We start from the raw sequence: 18,944 nt of genomic DNA, 5'->3' as shown, positions 1-18,944 counted from the left end.
TTGGGAATTTTGGAAATATTCCAATCTGGAAACTTAACAGGAATTTATGAGAATGTACAGGGATTTATGGGAATTAATGGGAATTTATTTAAATTATTTAGAAATTTGGGGAAATTTATATAAACTGTATACACAAACATAGATATGAACATTTTGTTTGGTCCTAAGCTGACATGCAAGCAAACTAATGCATACATTTTTTTTTTTACTTGGATTTAATTATATGTAGAACTTTCATGGAACAACACAAAAGCATAAATGTTGAATGTAAAAAACCCCCCATATTTCCTTATGTGTGCTGTAAAACGAAAGAATCCTCACCCTTTCCCTTGCAAAAAAAGTCCCATTCAAACTGTAATCTTCGGGGTCAAATGCAGAACTGTAGCTTCAATATTCTTGTGATGGTCAGAGCCTGGAAAATAGGGGGGAATTCTCCTCTTAAAACTCAATGGGATTGTGTGTGTGTGTGTCTTTTTTAGACAGTGTTTTTTTAATGATCTCACTCAATGTTGTTTTTACAATGGTAAAATTTTGTTGCACAAAAACTTACACACAGCACAAGAAAGCTTAAAATATAAATTTATTTAATATTTATGTAATTTACATTTTTTGAAATTATTTTGTGTGCAGGATTCAAGAAATGATCAGTGTGTATTATGGAGGAATGCACAGTGCATGTGGAGGCATGGCCTCAGTCGCCCTGCAGTGCTGTGAGCATGTGATTGAGGAATACACAGGGGAGAAATTCAACTGAAATTGCATTAAATATGGTTGTTTTATCCAAGATTATGCTGCAAGCTATTTTTTTCAACTACATTTAAGTTCCCTGTTATAGGCTAACCTGCAATTTTGCTAATTCCCATGGAAAGTTCCCAGCCTTGAAAATTCCCGGAATTTTGAAACCCTAAATCTGACTGAGAAATAATTTAAAAAAAAAAAAAAAAAAACTACATAAAATACAGAATAATATTTAAATTGATTGAAAAAGAAGGGAAAATGTAGGTTTGCTTTAAACTAGCAAAGTTGATATAATCAGGTTAAATGTGTAAAGATCTTTTATAACTCTTTAAAATAATCTTAAGTCTAAAAGAAAAAAGTTTAAAGAAAATGGATAAAAGAAACTTTTTAAAAAAAAATAAATACTATGTAGAGATTTAAAAAAAAGATTAATTGATTAATAAATAAATTCACCTGCATGAGATGGAGCTTCACTCTGCAGTGGCACGAGCCGGAAGGGGCGGAGTCAGAGGTAGTGAGAGGAAGTGGAACGTTACACAGCTGATGTGGAGCAGATGCTGCAAAAAAAAAACAACCCTCGTATAATCTCAGAGTCCTGATGATTTTCTGCTCAAACCTCCAGCATGAGTCACTCAGAGACCTGCGTCCAGAAAGTGCAGCTGTGAAAACACCACCACGCTTTAACTTCACTACACGGCCTATATAGGGACCAGGGTGTGTGGTTTAGGATGGACCCTAAGCAGACTGGCGTTTCATTTGCACTATTTAGTGAACAGGGTGTGTAGTTTGGGACACGCTCACAGTGGACTGACTATGGTATTTATCCACCCTACTTAGTGAAGATGGTGTGTGGTTTGGGACACGCCCACAGTGGACTGCCGATTGTGTTTACATGCACTAAAGAGTGCACAGGGTGTGTGGTTTAAAGCACGCCCACATGTAGATTATAAGGTAACAGGATCGTGTGCTACCAAGTGTTATTTTCCAGTGTAGTGAGCAGGTCTTTATTGCAAAACATCTTTTTGTTCCACTGAAGTCATGAGCAGTGTGTAATTTCTAACTCGGTGAAGCTTGTTAGTGAAATTGGACGTGAAAGTACACGTTAGGATGACGAATCATTTGTGCAAAGTCATTAAATTTCCATCACTTTTCCATCTTTTTTGCCTGTCAAATTTTTTGTTAAAATTCTCATTTTCTCTATCATTAAACACGTCTCCAGTCTGTCTCACAGTTATTCTCTTGCGTGTATAATCACTGGGCTGATAAATCACCTTTAACCATCTGTAAATATCATTAGCTGGAGGAATGCAGCATACAGATAGCATCATGTTTAGTAAAGAGTCTGCATAAAAAAATAGCTTGGAGTCAGGATTTTCTATCAGCCCTGAATGAACAATCTAGTAGAACCCATTTTGACTTGTTCGTGCTTGTTGCTATATGTAATTACAGTGTAATATTAACTAAGCTGCGCATTTTCTTAATAAACCAACACATCTGAGGTAAACGTTGACCTTCTTGACAAGTCTGATTCATTCCCACATTTGCTGTGCCTTTAGATTGTCTGTATATAAGACGAAACAGTATTCTTGAGTCGAATAAATGATAAACTTGCTGTTCCAGTAGTAAAGTGCCATTGCTAGGTGACTGGAAAACCTGCAGCTAGCTAAAGTCTTCGTGCAGACAGTTCTAAGTGTAATTTCAGTCGTACCAAGTGTTGTTTTAGTAAACTAACAACATGTCTGAGGTAAATGCTGACATTTTGTTTGATTTCAACTGTTGCTGTATCTATAAATAAGCTTCAGTTTGCTCATTTTTGCTTCACCTCAGTCATTACCTTGCTTTGCCTGAAGTTTTTCAAGTTGCTTAGCAACAGTACTTCAGGGGCACAGGAGTATTAAAAAACAATAAATATCACAATCAATCATCTTTACCTGATCGTTTTCTGATAGAATCTTCTCACAAGCATTTAAAAACACTTTTGTAAAATTTAGCAATTATGCAAATGAGGCTTTTTCTAATTAAATATACGTCCAAATTAAAAACAATTCAACAGACAATCAAACACAGTATATATAGTATTTGGATGATGTTAGAACTGAAATGTTTATCTCACTGTGAAGACACACAAAACTGAAATACTTGTATAAATGTGTTTTGTTGTTTAAAAGCCAGTTTTTGGCCATTTGTAAGGATAAAATCGAATGTAAATCCAACATTTGTCAATATTTGTGGAATTTTCTCTGTAACAACCTTCTAATTAGAAATAGGAATGAATTTTCATAAAGGCATTCTCTGAAAGCTGAGCGTTTTAGTTCTGAATGATGAATAAAACTGTTTTTGGTAACATTGCAATGTGGTTTAAAGCGTTTGCTTAGCGTTAGTGTGTTTTAAAAGGTTTACAAAGGAAATTCACACACACACACACACACACAGAGAAAGAGAGTTTAAGAAAAGACTTGACACATTTATGCAAATATCTGAAAATGATTGTTGTGATTAATGTTGTAGCCTCGTCATGTAGTGTTTTGCTTTAAGAGAAGAAAAACGAAAGCACATTTTTATTGAATTTGATTGTTTATGTTCAATTTTACCCAGACTTTTCTCATTTCTTATTTTGGGTTTCCATCCAAGAGCTCCATGTTACACTGTCATTTCCACAGCAGTAGTGGAAATTCTCTCTCTCTCTCTGTCTCTCTCTCTCTCTCTCTCTCTCCCTCTCTCACTCCCACTCTCTGTCTGCACATCTGGAGCGATGGAGCAGTCCTGAGTGGAGCTGCAGGTTCGAGCATTTGGACTAAAAGCCTTCTGCGCAAAAAGCTGGATTTTAATCGGAATATTGCAGGACGGAGAAGTAAGGTAGCTTTATATTTCCTCTTATACCCCCTCCTCCTCCTCTCTGTCTCTCTCTCTCCCCCTCTCTCTCTCTCTCTCTCTCTCTCTCCATCTGTTGCTCTGTTGTGTCCATTTCACTTTTCCAGACCTACAGAACATGTGGAATTTCTCCAGATACTCAAATGGTTTCAGACTGTTGCTCTTTTACTGTGAACAGCAGATCTATCTATCTATCTATCTATCTATCTATCTATCTATCTATCTATCTATCTATCTATCTATCTATCTATCAAGCATGAACGTATTTGGATTGATTGATGGATGGCTGGATGGATGGATAGATGGATTGATGGCTAAATAAATAGATAGACAGATAGATACATAGCCAGCTTATTAGCACTGTACACAGTAACTATGATAACACAGTTCATCAGTAGACTCACAAACAAGCATTAGATTAAATAAACTCCAATAAACTAACGCTGTAAACAGACTAATTCAGAACTTAGCATTTGAGTAAACAGACTAAGTTTCAAATTAGCATGATGAGGAACAGAATCTAGCATCAGTCAGTAACAATACATTTCTTTTAATAAAATACAGGCTTGACTTTTTTACTCACACCCTTCTTAGCATTTTTGTGTGTTCTGCTGTTGTGTATAAACGAGAACTGAAGAGTTAATCCGTTTTCATGTTTTCCATCCAGCTGTGTGACTCTTGAGAAAAGATTTCTGTCCTGTTCTGGTGCCAGTGTTTCAGACTCCAGCTCTCACTCGCGCTGCTGTGAACCAAACAACTGGTGAAAAAAACTCTCAGCGTGTTTGTCGTTTTGGGCCAAAATTGAATCTCAAGCTCCTTATCTGGGCATTCGAGAGCCTGGGAAAGTGTGTTTAGTTAGTTTAGAGCTTCATGGCAGGAATGTGGAGATGATTCTAGAAATAAAACTCATCACTGACTAGTGAATTACCTCGAATATTAATTTCTAGACAAACTGAAAAAAAAAAAAAAAACTTACTGTAAAAAAGCATACTGTAACACACACACACCTTCATCTCACTGGTTTATTGTGCTATGTCATAAAGAATAGCATATAGTATACCAGCTACTAACAAGCTAGCGTAACTGTACAGTTGTATTAAACTTTAATAAAGTTTTGTTTCTAACAGGTGAGTAGAGAAGAGTGTGGAGGTTTGGCCAGACCACACACACACACACACACAGGACTGTGGGATTCTTTTGGGACTTTTTGCTCAGAAGACAGTGTGTATTGCATGTGTTAGGGATGATCTGGAGGTGTGTGTTGTGTGCGCTTCTGCTGTGTTGGGCTCTCGGAGTCGAGCCTGAGCACCAGCAGGAAGAACAACACACAGGGCAGACGAATAAAGAAACTGAGAAATCCCGGAAGGAAAAGACGGGGCCACTGTGTCCGGATCAGTGCAGCTGCACAGCAGAGGAAGCTGTGGACTGCGCCGGGGTCAATTTATCCGAATTACCGTCAGAGATACCGGAGAACACACGCCATCTCTCACTGCAGGTGTGTGTGTTAGATCATTTTTCTTTTTTATGGTATGTGAGCATGCAGAGAAACAGTTGCATGTGTGATCAGTTCAGTTCTGCAAGCACTGAGACGCACATGCTTCATTTCTCTCTCAAAGTGCAGTTCATGTGCTCTAATACCTGGTTGGCTGTTCCTCTATAAAAACATGCCTTAAACATACACAATAAAGGCAAAAGTATGTGCACCCCTGACCAGATTCATTCCTCTGTCTGTAAAAAGAAAATTTCCATGCAGTATGAATTTGCTAGCTACAGCTGTAATTTACATGCTAGAATTATCATTAATAATAATTTGATGTTGCCTTTTTCATCACAATCTCTGAATTGCCTCACTGACTGGAGGTCATGGAAATGTTCTGATGTGTGCATGAGGAAAGCGCTTCAGTGTTCATAAGATGAATGAGTTCATTAAATACATCTGTGCCTCTAAAAATTCATAAATAATTAATACCACTAATGTTCTAGTGTGACCCTGACACTCATAAGAATGCATGTAGAATATTTTCTGGGCAAATGAGATGCCTCGAGTGTCATGAGATCATTAAGACTAATGTCGGGAAAATGACTGGAATGACCTCTCTGCACCGAGCGCTAGTCTCCAAATAACAAGCAAGATCTCCTGATGATGAGGTGATGAGGGTCAGCAGAGACTCACAGATTTACCTCGGAGTTTAAGTTCTGAAAAACAACAAAATAAAAATCAAATCCAGTTTTATTCCAAATGGTGTCATTTTCTGTTTCTGTTCTGTTTATTTCTGCATCAGAATAATCAGATCGCAGAGATCAGAGCAGAGGATCTCGCAAGACTCCTTCATCTGGAGACGCTCAACCTGCAAAACAACCGTCTCACCACGCAGGGTGAGAGAGAGTGTGTGTGTGTTTGCGTGTGTGTTATTTGTTAGTTATTTGAATAAACAGTGTGTATATTTCATTACTGGCAGAACAATCGTTTTCACTGCAATTTTGTTCATATGAAATTGATTTTTTGTTGAGATCAGGTTTGTGTGTATGTGTGTGTGTGTGAGTGAGGCAAAGAGCATAGTGAAAAGTGAGAAATAACAGATGGTGTTGAATGAACCTCAGACAAATACGGATTACAAACGAGGAGAATAAGCTTAGAGCCTTTGCTGAAATTAAATATCTTTAAAATTAAATTTTATAAACTTCATAACTACACTTAGCATGTGTGTGTGTGTGTGATTCCAGGACTTGAAGATGACGGGTTTGAAGTTCTGGAGCAGCTCAGTTATTTATACTTGGCGAATAACCAGGTGAGATCAGAAGTCATTGTGTTATTTAATAATTTTAAAAAGGCAAATGTTAGTCTCTGTATAGAAACAAAACACAAATTTACCTGAACCAAGCATTATTTAGATGTGTGCCGATAATCAGGTATGCAGTTTATCACAATATTCAACATACAATATCATTTCAAGAAAACTAAAAAAATCCATGATTAGCTCCCTGCTAGCTTTAGGTTGTTTCTGATAGTTTTTGAAATCAGTATCATATTTAAACTAAAAAGTAAAAGTAAACCAAACACTGAGCTAGTTTACCTGTTGCTATCCATTCTTTCTTACTGAGCTAGCTGTGCTTGCACTCAGTACAAGAGTTAGAGAGTTTTTTGTGTTTATGTGCTACTGAGTTTAGAACAAATACATGATCCTGAGCTAAAAGATACAGCAAGTTCTATTTGAGTTCTAATTTCACTGCTCTATTTATCTCTTTCACTGCTCTATTTATCTCTATTTATCTCTTTATCTCGTTGCATGTAGTATGCACAATTTGGAATACTACAGCTGTAGAAAAAAATTGTGGAATACTACAGCATATGCAGCTGTGGAAAAAAAAACAGCTGGCTAATGATAGCATAGTGGTTCTGAACTAGCACTATATAACTTAACACTTAGAGTTAGCATGCTAGCTATTATTGCTATTATTGGTGGTTAGATAGATAGCATCAGGATATCCTGATGTTACACCTCACTAGTTCTCTTGTCTGTTGTTCCAAATGGAGTAAAAAATCCTACTAAACATTTCCCCTGAAGCTCATTTCTGAGCCCTGACTGAAGTTAGAAGATTAAAAGAAAAATCAGGTCACAGCCTCAAAATATGCCCCAGTTTTTTCCGCATCTCTGCATCTGTTTAGACCTCTGAACACATTCCCACATTGGTTTGGAATTTTGGAAATAAAGCTGGGTGTTTTAACTGGTCATAAGACAACAATTCTTCGTCCATATCACCAGCAGAACATTCGCTCCACGTCCTGTCCTATGGTGATGCCACGACTTGTTTCACTGTTAAACATATGTTTTCTCACCATATCAACTATTTCAATCCATTTATTATAAGGCTTGATTACGACATACACCCCAGTGTATTTTAAATTCACTAAATAAGAACATGGGTTCATGATTCCTAGCTGTTACTCAGCTGGAGTTTTTCCTACTTCCACTCTGTTTCACCAGGTTTCTTTTCTCTTCTTGCTGTTATGCCACTGAGGTGTATTATTTAATTTAAGTCTGTTTCATAGCTCACAGCAGCACCCAGATATCTTCCACCAACACTGGTCAGCGCAGACTTCGCCGCGAACCAGTTGACCACCATCTACCCCTATACATTTGGCCAGAAACCGGGACTGAAGTACGTTAAGATTCTACTTCTTGTATAAACTGAGTACAGTACATTTAGCTGAGTCACTTGTTACCATGCCTTATTCCAGGTCAGTGTACCTTCACAACAACAAGCTGTCCGACGCAGGTTTACCTGAGGGAATGTTTAACGGTTCAAACAAACTGGAGGTGTTAATCCTTTCCAGCAACTACCTGCGCTATGTCCCTAAAGGCCTGCCGATTGCACTCTTCCGTCTTCATTTAAAGGTAGTATCAATGAACCAGTCACTGAACTTAGCAGATTGCCCGAACTCCTGAAGTTAGTCTACCACAACCAACAGCTCATTATCTAAGCTAATGCAGCACATGGTCAGAGCAGTTAGCACCACCAGCAGACTAGCTTGAATCTTGGCTAACTTATTTATTTATTTATTTTTAATTCCATTTTCTCTCAGTTATTTCTCCCAGTTTCCACAGCTAGCTAGTTCTTCCCCACAATAGGGCAGCTACCACTGGGCAGAGTGAAGTCTAACTTGTCCATCCTCTGGGACACCTGTTGCCAGCCACTGTAGGGCACTGTCAGAGAAGCAGGCCATTTTTTCCACTTCCACATTCATGAGCTACACAGATTGGCAAGCATCACTGTGATTGACAAGGAAAAGAGAGAATAAGCCCCCCCACCCTCCCAAAAAGCATATAATATTGCTGTAAGATTTTGTCATGGATTTTACAGAACATCATGTATTATCTTCCTCCTCTGAAAGTGTTCTCTGATGATAATGTTCATCCAGAATAACAAACTGGAGAAGATTCCATCAGGTGCATTCGAGAACCTGCCTCATCTGAGAGAACTGTACCTGCAGAACAACCTCCTGAGCAACAGTGGCATGGATAACACCACGTTCAGGTCTTTCTCAGTATGAAATGAAATATCATATCCTCTTCTTCTTTATAACATTCCCGCTGCTAAACTTCTTCATCCTCTACATGAATAATGACACCTCCATCACTGTCTCTGTATCTCTTCAGACCTTTTTCTGCCTCACTGTTACCCCTTCCAGCTTCTGTTGTCCAGAATGGATGTTTCTCTTATCTTCTTCTTTTCTTCCTTTTTTTCTTTGTCACTGTTATCTGTATTCTACATAAATTAAAACTCAAAGCAAAGCACTGAACACCACACAAAAAACATCTTCATCCTATTGACCAGAAAGCAACATGGTTTTCTTTGCAAAATCCCGAATAGTCATTTATTATGGTATGATTTTTAAAATGGCCTGAAGACTGAACATATATTTTCAAGTGTTTCTCTCTCTCTTAGTCATCTAAACAGACTGGAGTACCTGGACCTGTCCAACAACAATCTGACTGCAGTACCTTTAGGTCTCCCCCGGACCCTAATGCTGCTCCACCTGGAGAAAAACTACATCACCTCTGTCAAGGTCGATTCCCTTAGTGCTGTAAAGGATCTCCAGTACCTTCTGCTTCACCACAACCGGCTTCGTGCTCGCTACATCCACCGTGACGCCTTCCGTGGTCTCAAGCGCCTCCACACGCTCCACCTGCACCACAACCTGCTGGAGCGAATCCCTCTGGGCCTGCCGCGCCGTGCCCACACTCTCGTACTGCTCCGAAACTTTATCAGTGAGATTGGACGAGATGACCTCAGCACTCTTTACACGCTCAATGAACTCAACCTCAGCTACAACCGCTTGACGAGTGAACGCCTTCATCGCCACGCCTTCAGGAAACTGCGTGTGCTGGAAGTTCTGGATCTGTCAGGGAACAAGCTTAGCACGTTGCCACTCGGGCTTCCGAAGAGCCTCCACCTCCTGCGGGTGAAGGATAATCAGATCGCTGAGCTGCCAGAGGGTGCGCTGACGGGTATGAGCAAACTGAAGGAGCTCCATCTTTCTAATAACCAGATCAAACTGGGCTCTATCTACCAGGGGGCGTGGCAGGAGCTTGGTTCTCTCTTGGTGAGAATAGTTTACAACAGCATAAAGTATTAAAACAAGCATATTAAATAAACCTGTGAATTGCAGCTGTGCTACTATCAGAGCTACTGTATGTTATAAAATGTTAAGCTGATTTTTAACAGTGTGTGTATTTGTGTGTGTATGTGTGCACCTGTTTGTGTGTGTGTGTGTGTGTGTCTGTTTCAGACTCTTGATCTGTCAGGTAACCTGCTGTCTCATGTCCCTGCTGATCTTCCTGAGTCTCTGGAGTACCTTCATCTGGAAAACAACAGGATCAGCAGCATCTCTGCCACAGACTTCATCAGTACCCCAAACATCAAGAGCATCTTCCTGAGGTGAGGTCTGAAATACACACACACACACACACACACACGTTGGGTATGATCATAATGATTACCATAGCTATGCCAAGATGAAGGAGCTCAGACACTGTGCCATCATTGTGAGTACCTCAGACAGTGCTACATAGTGAGGACCTCAGACACTGTGCTACATAGTGAGGACCTTAGACACTGTGCTACATAGTGAGGACCTCAGACACTGCTGTGCTACATAGTGAAGACCTTAGACACTGTGCTATATAGTGAGGACCTCAGACACTGCTACATAGTGAGGACCTCAGACACTGTGCTACATAGTAAGGATCTCAGACACTGCTACATAGTGAGGACCTCAGACACTGTGCTACATAGTGAGGACCTCAGACACTGTGCTACATAGTAAGGACTTCAGACACTTTGCTACATAGTGAGGACCTCAGACATTGTGCTACATAGTGAAGACCTTTGACACTGTGCTACATAGTGAGGACCTCAGACACTGTGCTACATAGTGAGGATCTCAGACATTGCTACATAGTGAGGACCTCAGACACTGTGCTACATAGTAAGGATCTCAGACACCTTGGTACATTGTGAGGACCTCAGACACTGTGTTACATAGTGAGGACCGCAGACACTGTGCTGCACAGTGAAGATCTCAGACTCTGTGCTACATAGTAAGGACTTCAGACACTGTGCTACATAGTGAGAACCTCAGACATTGTGCTACATAAGGAGAAACTCAGACACTGCTACATAGTGAGGACCTCAGACACTATGCTTCATAAGAAGGAACTCAGACACTGTGCTACATAGTGAGGATTTCAGACACTGTGCTACATAGTGAGGACTACAGACACTGTGCTACATAGTGAGGACTTGGGCACTGTGCTACATAGTGAGGACTACAGACACTGTGCTACATAGTGAGGATTTGGGCACTGTAGTACATAGTGAGTACTTCAGACACTGTGGTACATAGTGAGGACTTCAGACACTGTGCTACATAGTGAGTACTTCAGACACTGTGCTACATAGTGAGTACTTCAGACACTGCTACATAGTGAGGACTTGGGCACTGTGCTACACAGTGAGGACTACAGACACTGTGGTACATAGTGAGGACCTCAGACACTGTGCTACATAGTAAGGATCTCAGACACCTTGGTACATTGTGAGGACCTCAGACTCTGTGCTACATAGTGAGGACCTCAGACACTGTGCTACATAGTGAGGACCTCAGACACTATGCTACATAGTGAGGACCTCAGACACTGTGCTACATAGTGAAGACCTTAGACACTGTGCTACATAGTGAGGACCTCAGACACCTTGCTACATAGTGAGGATCTCAGACACTGCTACATAGTGAGGACCTCAGACACTGTGCTACATAGTAAGGATCTCAGACACTCTGATACATAGTAAGGATTTCAAACTCCTTGGTACATTGTGAGGACCTCAGACACTGTGTTACATAGTGAGGACCTCAGACACTGTGCTGCACAGTGAAGATCTCAGACTCTGTACTACATAGTGAGGACTTCAGACACTGTGCTACATAGTGAGAACCTCAGACAGTGTGCTACATAAGGAGAAACTCAGACACTGTGCTACATAGTGAGGACCTCAGACACTGTGCTACATAGTGAGGACCTCAGACACTGCTACATAGTGAGGACCTCAGACACTATGCTTCATAAGAAGGAACTCAGACACTGTGCTACATAGTGAGGACTACAGACACTGCTACATAGTGAGGACTACAGACACTGTGCTACATAGTGAGGATTTGGGCACTGTGGTACATAGTGAGTACTTCAGACACTGTGGTACATAGTGAGGACTTCAGACACTGTGCTACATAGTGAGTACTTCAGACACTGTGCTACATAGTGAGGACTTCAGACACTGTGCTACATAGTGAGTACTTCAGACACTGTGCTACATAGTGAGTACTTCAGACACTGCTACATAGTGAGGACTACAGACACTGTGCTACATAGTAAGGATCTCAGACACCTTGGTACATTGTGAGAACCTCAGACACTGTGTTACATAGTGAGGACCTCAGACACTGTGCTGCACAGTGAAGATCTCAGACTCTGTGCTACATAGTGAGGACTTCAGACACTGTGCTACATAGTGAGAACCTCAGACACTGTGCTACATAAGGAGAAACTCAGACACTTTGCTACATAGTGAGGACCTCAGACACTGTGCTACATAGTGAGGACCTCAGACACTGCTACATAGTGAGGACTTCAGACACTGTGCTACATAGTGAGTACTTCAGACACTGTGCTACATAGTGAGTACTTCAGACACTGCTACATAGTGAGGACTACAGACACTGTGCTACATAGTAAGGATCTCAGACACCTTGGTACATTGTGAGAACCTCAGACACTGTGTTACATAGTGAGGACCTCAGACACTGTGCTGCACAGTGAAGATCTCAGACTCTGTGCTACATAGTGAGGACTTCAGACACTGTGCTACATAGTGAGAACCTCAGACACTGTGCTACATAAGGAGAAACTCAGACACTTTGCTACATAGTGAGGACCTCAGACACTGTGCTACATAGTGAGGATTTCAGACACTGTGCTACATAGTGAGGACCTCAGACATTGTGCTACATAGTGAAGACCTTAGACACTGTGCTACATAGTGAGGACCTCAGACACTGTGCTACATAGTGAGGATCTCAGACATTGCTACATAGTGAGGACCTCAGACACTGTGCTACATAGTAAGGATCTCAGACACCTTGGTACATTGTGAGGACCTCAGACACTGTGTTACATAGTGAGGACCGCAGACACTGTGCTGCACAGTGAAGATCTCAGACTCTGTGCTACATAGTAAGGACTTCAGACACTGTGCTACATAGTGAGAACCTCAGACATTGTGCTACATAAGGAGAAACTCAGACACTGCTACATAGTGAGGACCTCAGACACTATGCTTCATAAGAAGGAACTCAGACACTGTGCTACATAGTGAGGATTTCAGACACTGTGCTACATAGTGAGGACTACAGACACTGTGCTACATAGTGAGGACTTGGGCACTGTGCTACATAGTGAGGACTACAGACACTGTGCTACATAGTGAGGATTTGGGCACTGTAGTACATAGTGAGTACTTCAGACACTGTGGTACATAGTGAGGACTTCAGACACTGTGCTACATAGTGAGTACTTCAGACACTGTGCTACATAGTGAGTACTTCAGACACTGCTACATAGTGAGGACTTGGGCACTGTGCTACACAGTGAGGACTACAGACACTGTGGTACATAGTGAGGACCTCAGACACTGTGCTACATAGTAAGGATCTCAGACACCTTGGTACATTGTGAGGACCTCAGACACTGTGTTACATAGTGAGGACCTCAGACACCGTGCTGCACAGTGAAGATCTCAGACTCTGTGCTACATAGTAAGGACTTCAGACACTTTGCTACATAGTGAGGACCTCAGACACTGTGCTACATAGTGAGGACCTCAGACACTGTGCTACATAGTGAGGACCTCAGACACTGTGCTACATAGTGAAGACCTTAGACACTGTGCTACATAGTGAGGACCTCAGACACCTTGCTACATAGTGAGGATCTCAGACACTGCTACATAGTGAGGACCTCAGACACTGTGCTACATAGTAAGGATCTCAGACACTCTGATACATAGTAAGGATTTCAAACTCCTTGGTACATAGTGAGGACCTCAGACACTGTGCTGCACAGTGAAGATCTCAGACTCTGTACTACATAGTGAGGACTTCAGACACTGTGCTACATAATGAGAACCTCAGACAGTGTGCTACATAAGGAGAAACTCAGACACTGTGCTACATAGTGAGGACCTCAGACACTGTGCTACATAATGAGAACCTCAGACATTGTGCTACATAAGGAGAAACTCAGACACTGCTACATAGTGAGGACCTCAGACACTATGCTTCATAAGAAGGAACTCAGACACTGTGCTACATAGTGAGGATTTCAGACACTGTGCTACATAGTGAGGACTACAGACACTGTGCTACATAGTGAGGACTTGGGCACTGTGCTACATAGTGAGGACTACAGACACTGTGCTACATAGTGAGGATTTGGGCACTGTAGTACATAGTGAGTACTTCAGACACTGTGGTACATAGTGAGGACTTCAGACACTGTGCTACATAGTGAGTACTTCAGACACTGTGCTACATAGTGAGTACTTCAGACACTGCTACATAGTGAGGACTTGGGCACTGTGCTACACAGTGAGGACTACAGACACTGTGGTACATAGTGAGGACCTCAGACACTGTGCTACATAGTAAGGATCTCAGACACCTTGGTACATTGTGAGGACCTCAGACACTGTGTTACATAGTGAGGACCTCAGACACCGTGCTGCACAGTGAAGATCTCAGACTCTGTGCTACATAGTAAGGACTTCAGACACTTTGCTACATAGTGAGGACCTCAGACACTGTGCTACATAGTGAGGACCTCAGACACTGTGCTACATAGTGAGGACCTCAGACACTGTGCTACATAGTGAAGACCTTAGACACTGTGCTACATAGTGAGGACCTCAGACACCTTGCTACATAGTGAGGATCTCAGACACTGCTACATAGTGAGGACCTCAGACACTGTGCTACATAGTAAGGATCTCAGACACTCTGATACATAGTAAGGATTTCAAACTCCTTGGTACATAGTGAGGACCTCAGACACTGTGCTGCACAGTGAAGATCTCAGACTCTGTACTACATAGTGAGGACTTCAGACACTGTGCTACATAATGAGAACCTCAGACAGTGTGCTACATAAGGAGAAACTCAGACACTGTGCTACATAGTGAGGACCTCAGACACTGTGCTACATAGTGAGGACCTCAGACACTGCTACATAGTGAGGACCTCAGACACTATGCTTCATAAGAAGGAACTCAGACACTGTGCTACATAGTGAGGACTACAGACACTGCTACATAGTGAGGACTACAGACACTGTGCTACATAGTGAGGATTTGGGCACTGTGGTACATAGTGAGTACTTCAGACACTGTGGTACATAGTGAGGACTTCAGACACTGTGCTACATAGTGAGTACTTCAGACACTGTGCTGCACAGTGAAGATCTCAGACTCTGTGCTACATAGTGAGGACTTCAGACACTGTGCTACATAGTGAGAACCTCAGACACTGTGCTACATAAGGAGAAACTCAGACACTTTGCTACATAGTGAGGACCTCAGACACTGTGCTACATAGTGAGGACCTCAGACACTGCTACATAGTGAGGACTTCAGACACTGTGCTACATAGTGAGTACTTCAGACACTGTGCTACATAGTGAGTACTTCAGACACTGCTACATAGTGAGGACTACAGACACTGTGCTACATAGTAAGGACCTCAGACACTGTGCTGCACAGTGAAGATCTCAGACACTGTGTTACATAGTGAGGACCTCAGACACTGTGCTGCACAGTGAAGATCTCAGACTCTGTGCTACATAGTGAGGACTTCAGACACTGTGCTACATAGTGAGACCCTCAGACACTGTGCTACATAAGGAGAAACTCAGACACTTTGCTACATAGTGAGGACCTCAGACACTGTGCTACATAGTGAGGATCTCAGACACTATGCTTCATAAGGAGGAACTCAGACACTGTGCTACATAGTGAGGATTTCAGACACTGTGCTACATAGTGAGGACTACAGACACTGTGCTACATAGTGAGGACTTGGGCACTGTGCTACATAGTGAGGACTACAGACACTGTGCTACATAGTGAGGACTTCAGACACTGTGCTACATAGTGAGTACTTCAGACACTGTGCTACATAGTGAGGACTTCAGACACTGTGTTACATAGTGAGGACTTCAGACACTGTGCTACATAGTGAGGACTTCAGACACTGTGCTACATAGTGAGGACTTCAGACACTGTGCTACATAGTGAGGACTTGGGCACTGTGCTACATAGTGAGGACTACAGACACTGTGGTATATAGTGAGGACCTCAGACACTGTGCTACATAGTAAGGATCTCAGACACCTTGGTACATTGTGAGGACCTCAGACACTATGTTACATAGTGAGGACCTCAGACACTGTGCTGCACAGTGAAGATCTCAGACTCTGTGCTACATAGTGAGGACTTCAGACACTGTGCTACATAGTGAAGACTTCAGACACTGTGCTACATAGTGAGGACTTCAGACACTGTGCTACATAGTGAGGACTTGGGCACTGTGCTACATAGTGAGGACTTCAGACACTGTGCTACATAGTGAGGACTTGGGCACTGTGCTACATAGTGAGGACTTCAGACACTGTGCTACATAGTGAGGATCTCAGAACTTTGATGCTATAGACTGTATGAGCATATGCTGTGTACATTAATATTACACTGGATATTTTGTATGTAAACACACAGGCTCACTGGCTCACTTTGGAAACATTGAGTTTGTTTGTAACACACACACACACACACACACACATACACACAATGCTGCAGTTATATAACATTTTGAGAAATGTGATCGTTTGTGTTTCTGTGTTTTGTTGTAATGATTTGTTTAGTTCTGTTTCACTCGACAGCCACACACACGTCATTTACCGAACAACTGAACATCTGCGTGCGTGTGTGTGTGCATGTGTGTGTGTGTGTGTGCGTGTGTGTGTGTGTGTGTGTGTGTGTGATACTGACTATTCTTTTGGTTACTGCCATAATAACATGCATCTCACATCCTTCTAAAAGAGAAGAAAAGATAACCACAAAAATCCCATCACGCTGCTCATTAAATATTCAAGTTCTGTTAAATGTTTTGACATTACAGAAATATCTGATAAGAATTAAATAATTAATAATTTCACAACATTTATAGTAACATAGAATTATGTTAGTCATGTGGGTTTTTTTCATACACATCATAATAAATGCAAATGAAACTGATTAAATTCAACATAATTTAACACATTTTCTGTTTAGACATTGTGTATAACATTTGTACTTTCTGCATATACACACACACACACTGTTATTATTATTTATATCTTAGCCATTGAGGCATGGGCTTCCTTATGAGAGCAAACATTCAGAGTAATGAAGACCACACACACACACACACACTCTCTCTCTCTCTCTCGAAGTGCTTTTATCAGCCGTAGAGAAGAAAAACACTAATGTGCTGGGGGTGGGGTGGGGTGGTTGTAAGAATAAAACCAACAGCTCTATTCACCTCTCCATCTTTCTTTCTTTCTTTCTTTCTTTCTTTCTTTCTTTCTTTCTTTCTTTCTTTCTTTCTTTCTTTCTCGTTGTCTTACCCTCCCTCCTTTGTCTGTCTCAATCTTCCTGTCCATCTCCCACTGTCTCTTCCTTAATCTCTGTCTCAATCTCTCTCTCTCTCTCTCTCTCTCTCTCTCTCTCTCTCTCTCTCTCTCTCTCTCTCTCCTTCTCTCTCTCCTGAAGTGCTTTTATCAGCCGTAGAGAAGAAAAACACTAATGTGCTGGGGTGTGTGTGTGGGGGTGGGTGGGGGCGGTGTAAGAATAAAACCAACAGCTCCAATTCCCTTTCATTTCTTTCTTTCTTTCTTTCTTTCTTTCTTTCTTTCTTTCTTTCTTTCTTTCTTTCTTTCTTTCTTTCTTTCTTTCTGTCTCACTCACTTATTCTCTCTCTCTCTCTCTCTCTCCCTCTCAGGTTTAACCGTCTTTCTGCTCTCTCCGTGGCTGAGGACTCCTTCTCTCACCTGTCCAAGCTACAGGTGTTGGACATCGGACACGGAAACACCACACCTCGCCGTAACCACGAAGATGAGTCGGTGGAAGACTACACGGAAAACGAGGAAGAAGAGGTGCAACCGAAAAAACGATAAACTGAAGAAAAAACGTTCTAATGAGATTTATACTGCATAGAGTGTAGATGATGGAGGTCATGTGACTCTGAGTATTAATAATAATAATATAATGATTCAATACTGTAATTATTATTGATGATATGAGAGTGTAGATGATAGATGTCATGTGACTCTGAGTGTTAGATGATGCGAGTCGGAGCAGCTCAGCTTTTAAAAATATGTAAATTCTTTTGCCTTTAGGATAAATTTGCACATCATTTGCAGCAAGTGTAGAGTGCATTGCTCTGCCTCGTTTATCTCGGAAACCACTTTTACTTCCTCTCTGAAATGTCATTTGCCTCACAGCACTATGGGAAAAAAACATGAACGCTCTAAAGGAATTAGCCGTGACGGATTATTGTTATTTTATCTCTTTAACTTTTCTGGAGCAGATTGATTTCTCTTGGAACTGTTGGCTTTTTTATTTTAATTGAAAACAAAAGCTACCAGCGAGCAGGAGATGAGTTGTGTGGCGCCGAGAACAAAACCTTCAATCAGACATTTTTACCTTTTTTGTCTATAAAAAAAATACTTTTATAATAGTCTAAGACTCACAAATGTTCGGCTATTTTCATCTGAAAAATTATTACCAAATTCCACAAATTTCCATGTTGTATTTATTTTTGTATTAATTCCACATCCACTAAAAGGTTTCAGGCTAAGATCCTTCACATTCAAATGTCAGTGAGATCATTATCCACCAGCATGTAAATCACCCTGAACGCTGACATGCAGCACCTTAACTGTCTCTTTGAGGAATATACAGTGTTTATTTAACTGCTGGAATTTATTTTTGTCTTTTTATTTTACAGAAGTGCCAACATCTACTTAACCTGCCACAAAAAATCAAATAGAAATCATGTTAAAAAAGGAAAAATGAATTTTAAAAAAAAAATCTTGAGGAATAACAGAGAATTAAGAAAGGGCTAAGAAAGACATGCTAATTTTTTATTAATTTTTTACTAATTAAATATGAAAATTTTTTCTTATAAA

The 18,944-nt window shown here is 41.1% G+C and overlaps 1 protein-coding gene and 1 long non-coding RNA gene across 6 annotated transcripts; one reads left to right on the top strand and one right to left on the bottom strand.

The window, feature by feature from the left end:
* Positions 1-174: 174 nt before the first annotated feature.
* LOC131365999 (uncharacterized) lies at positions 175-4,300 on the bottom strand. Its single transcript, XR_009206757.1, has 3 exons — positions 4,193-4,300; positions 1,192-1,295; positions 175-412 (listed from the first exon to the last, which is right to left on the bottom strand). It is a non-coding gene; the product is annotated as an uncharacterized LOC131365999 (long non-coding RNA).
* Positions 3,440-18,484, top strand: podn (podocan). Of its 5 annotated transcripts, none has more exons than XM_058410038.1 (10): positions 3,440-3,589; positions 4,737-5,104; positions 5,892-5,985; positions 6,334-6,398; positions 7,661-7,770; positions 7,850-8,006; positions 8,531-8,646; positions 9,058-9,715; positions 9,902-10,050; positions 17,756-18,484. In XM_058410038.1, exons 2-10 carry the CDS (start codon positions 4,853-4,855, stop codon positions 17,928-17,930), a joined length of 1,776 nt encoding a protein of 591 aa, XP_058266021.1. In that variant the 5' UTR covers positions 3,440-3,589; positions 4,737-4,852; the 3' UTR covers positions 17,931-18,484. The 5 variants fall into 5 exon arrangements, with proteins under 5 accessions (XP_058266021.1, XP_058266020.1, XP_058266022.1 ...); XM_058410037.1 differs by having other exon boundaries at positions 3,444-3,594; XM_058410039.1 differs by having other exon boundaries at positions 3,455-3,589; positions 4,722-5,104.
* Positions 18,485-18,944: the final 460 nt, after the last annotated feature.

This window comes from Hemibagrus wyckioides, linkage group LG15, assembly GCF_019097595.1.
Source record: "Hemibagrus wyckioides isolate EC202008001 linkage group LG15, SWU_Hwy_1.0, whole genome shotgun sequence".
NCBI lineage: Eukaryota > Metazoa > Chordata > Actinopteri > Siluriformes > Bagridae > Hemibagrus > Hemibagrus wyckioides.
This window is presented reverse-complemented; position numbering and strand designations above follow the sequence as displayed.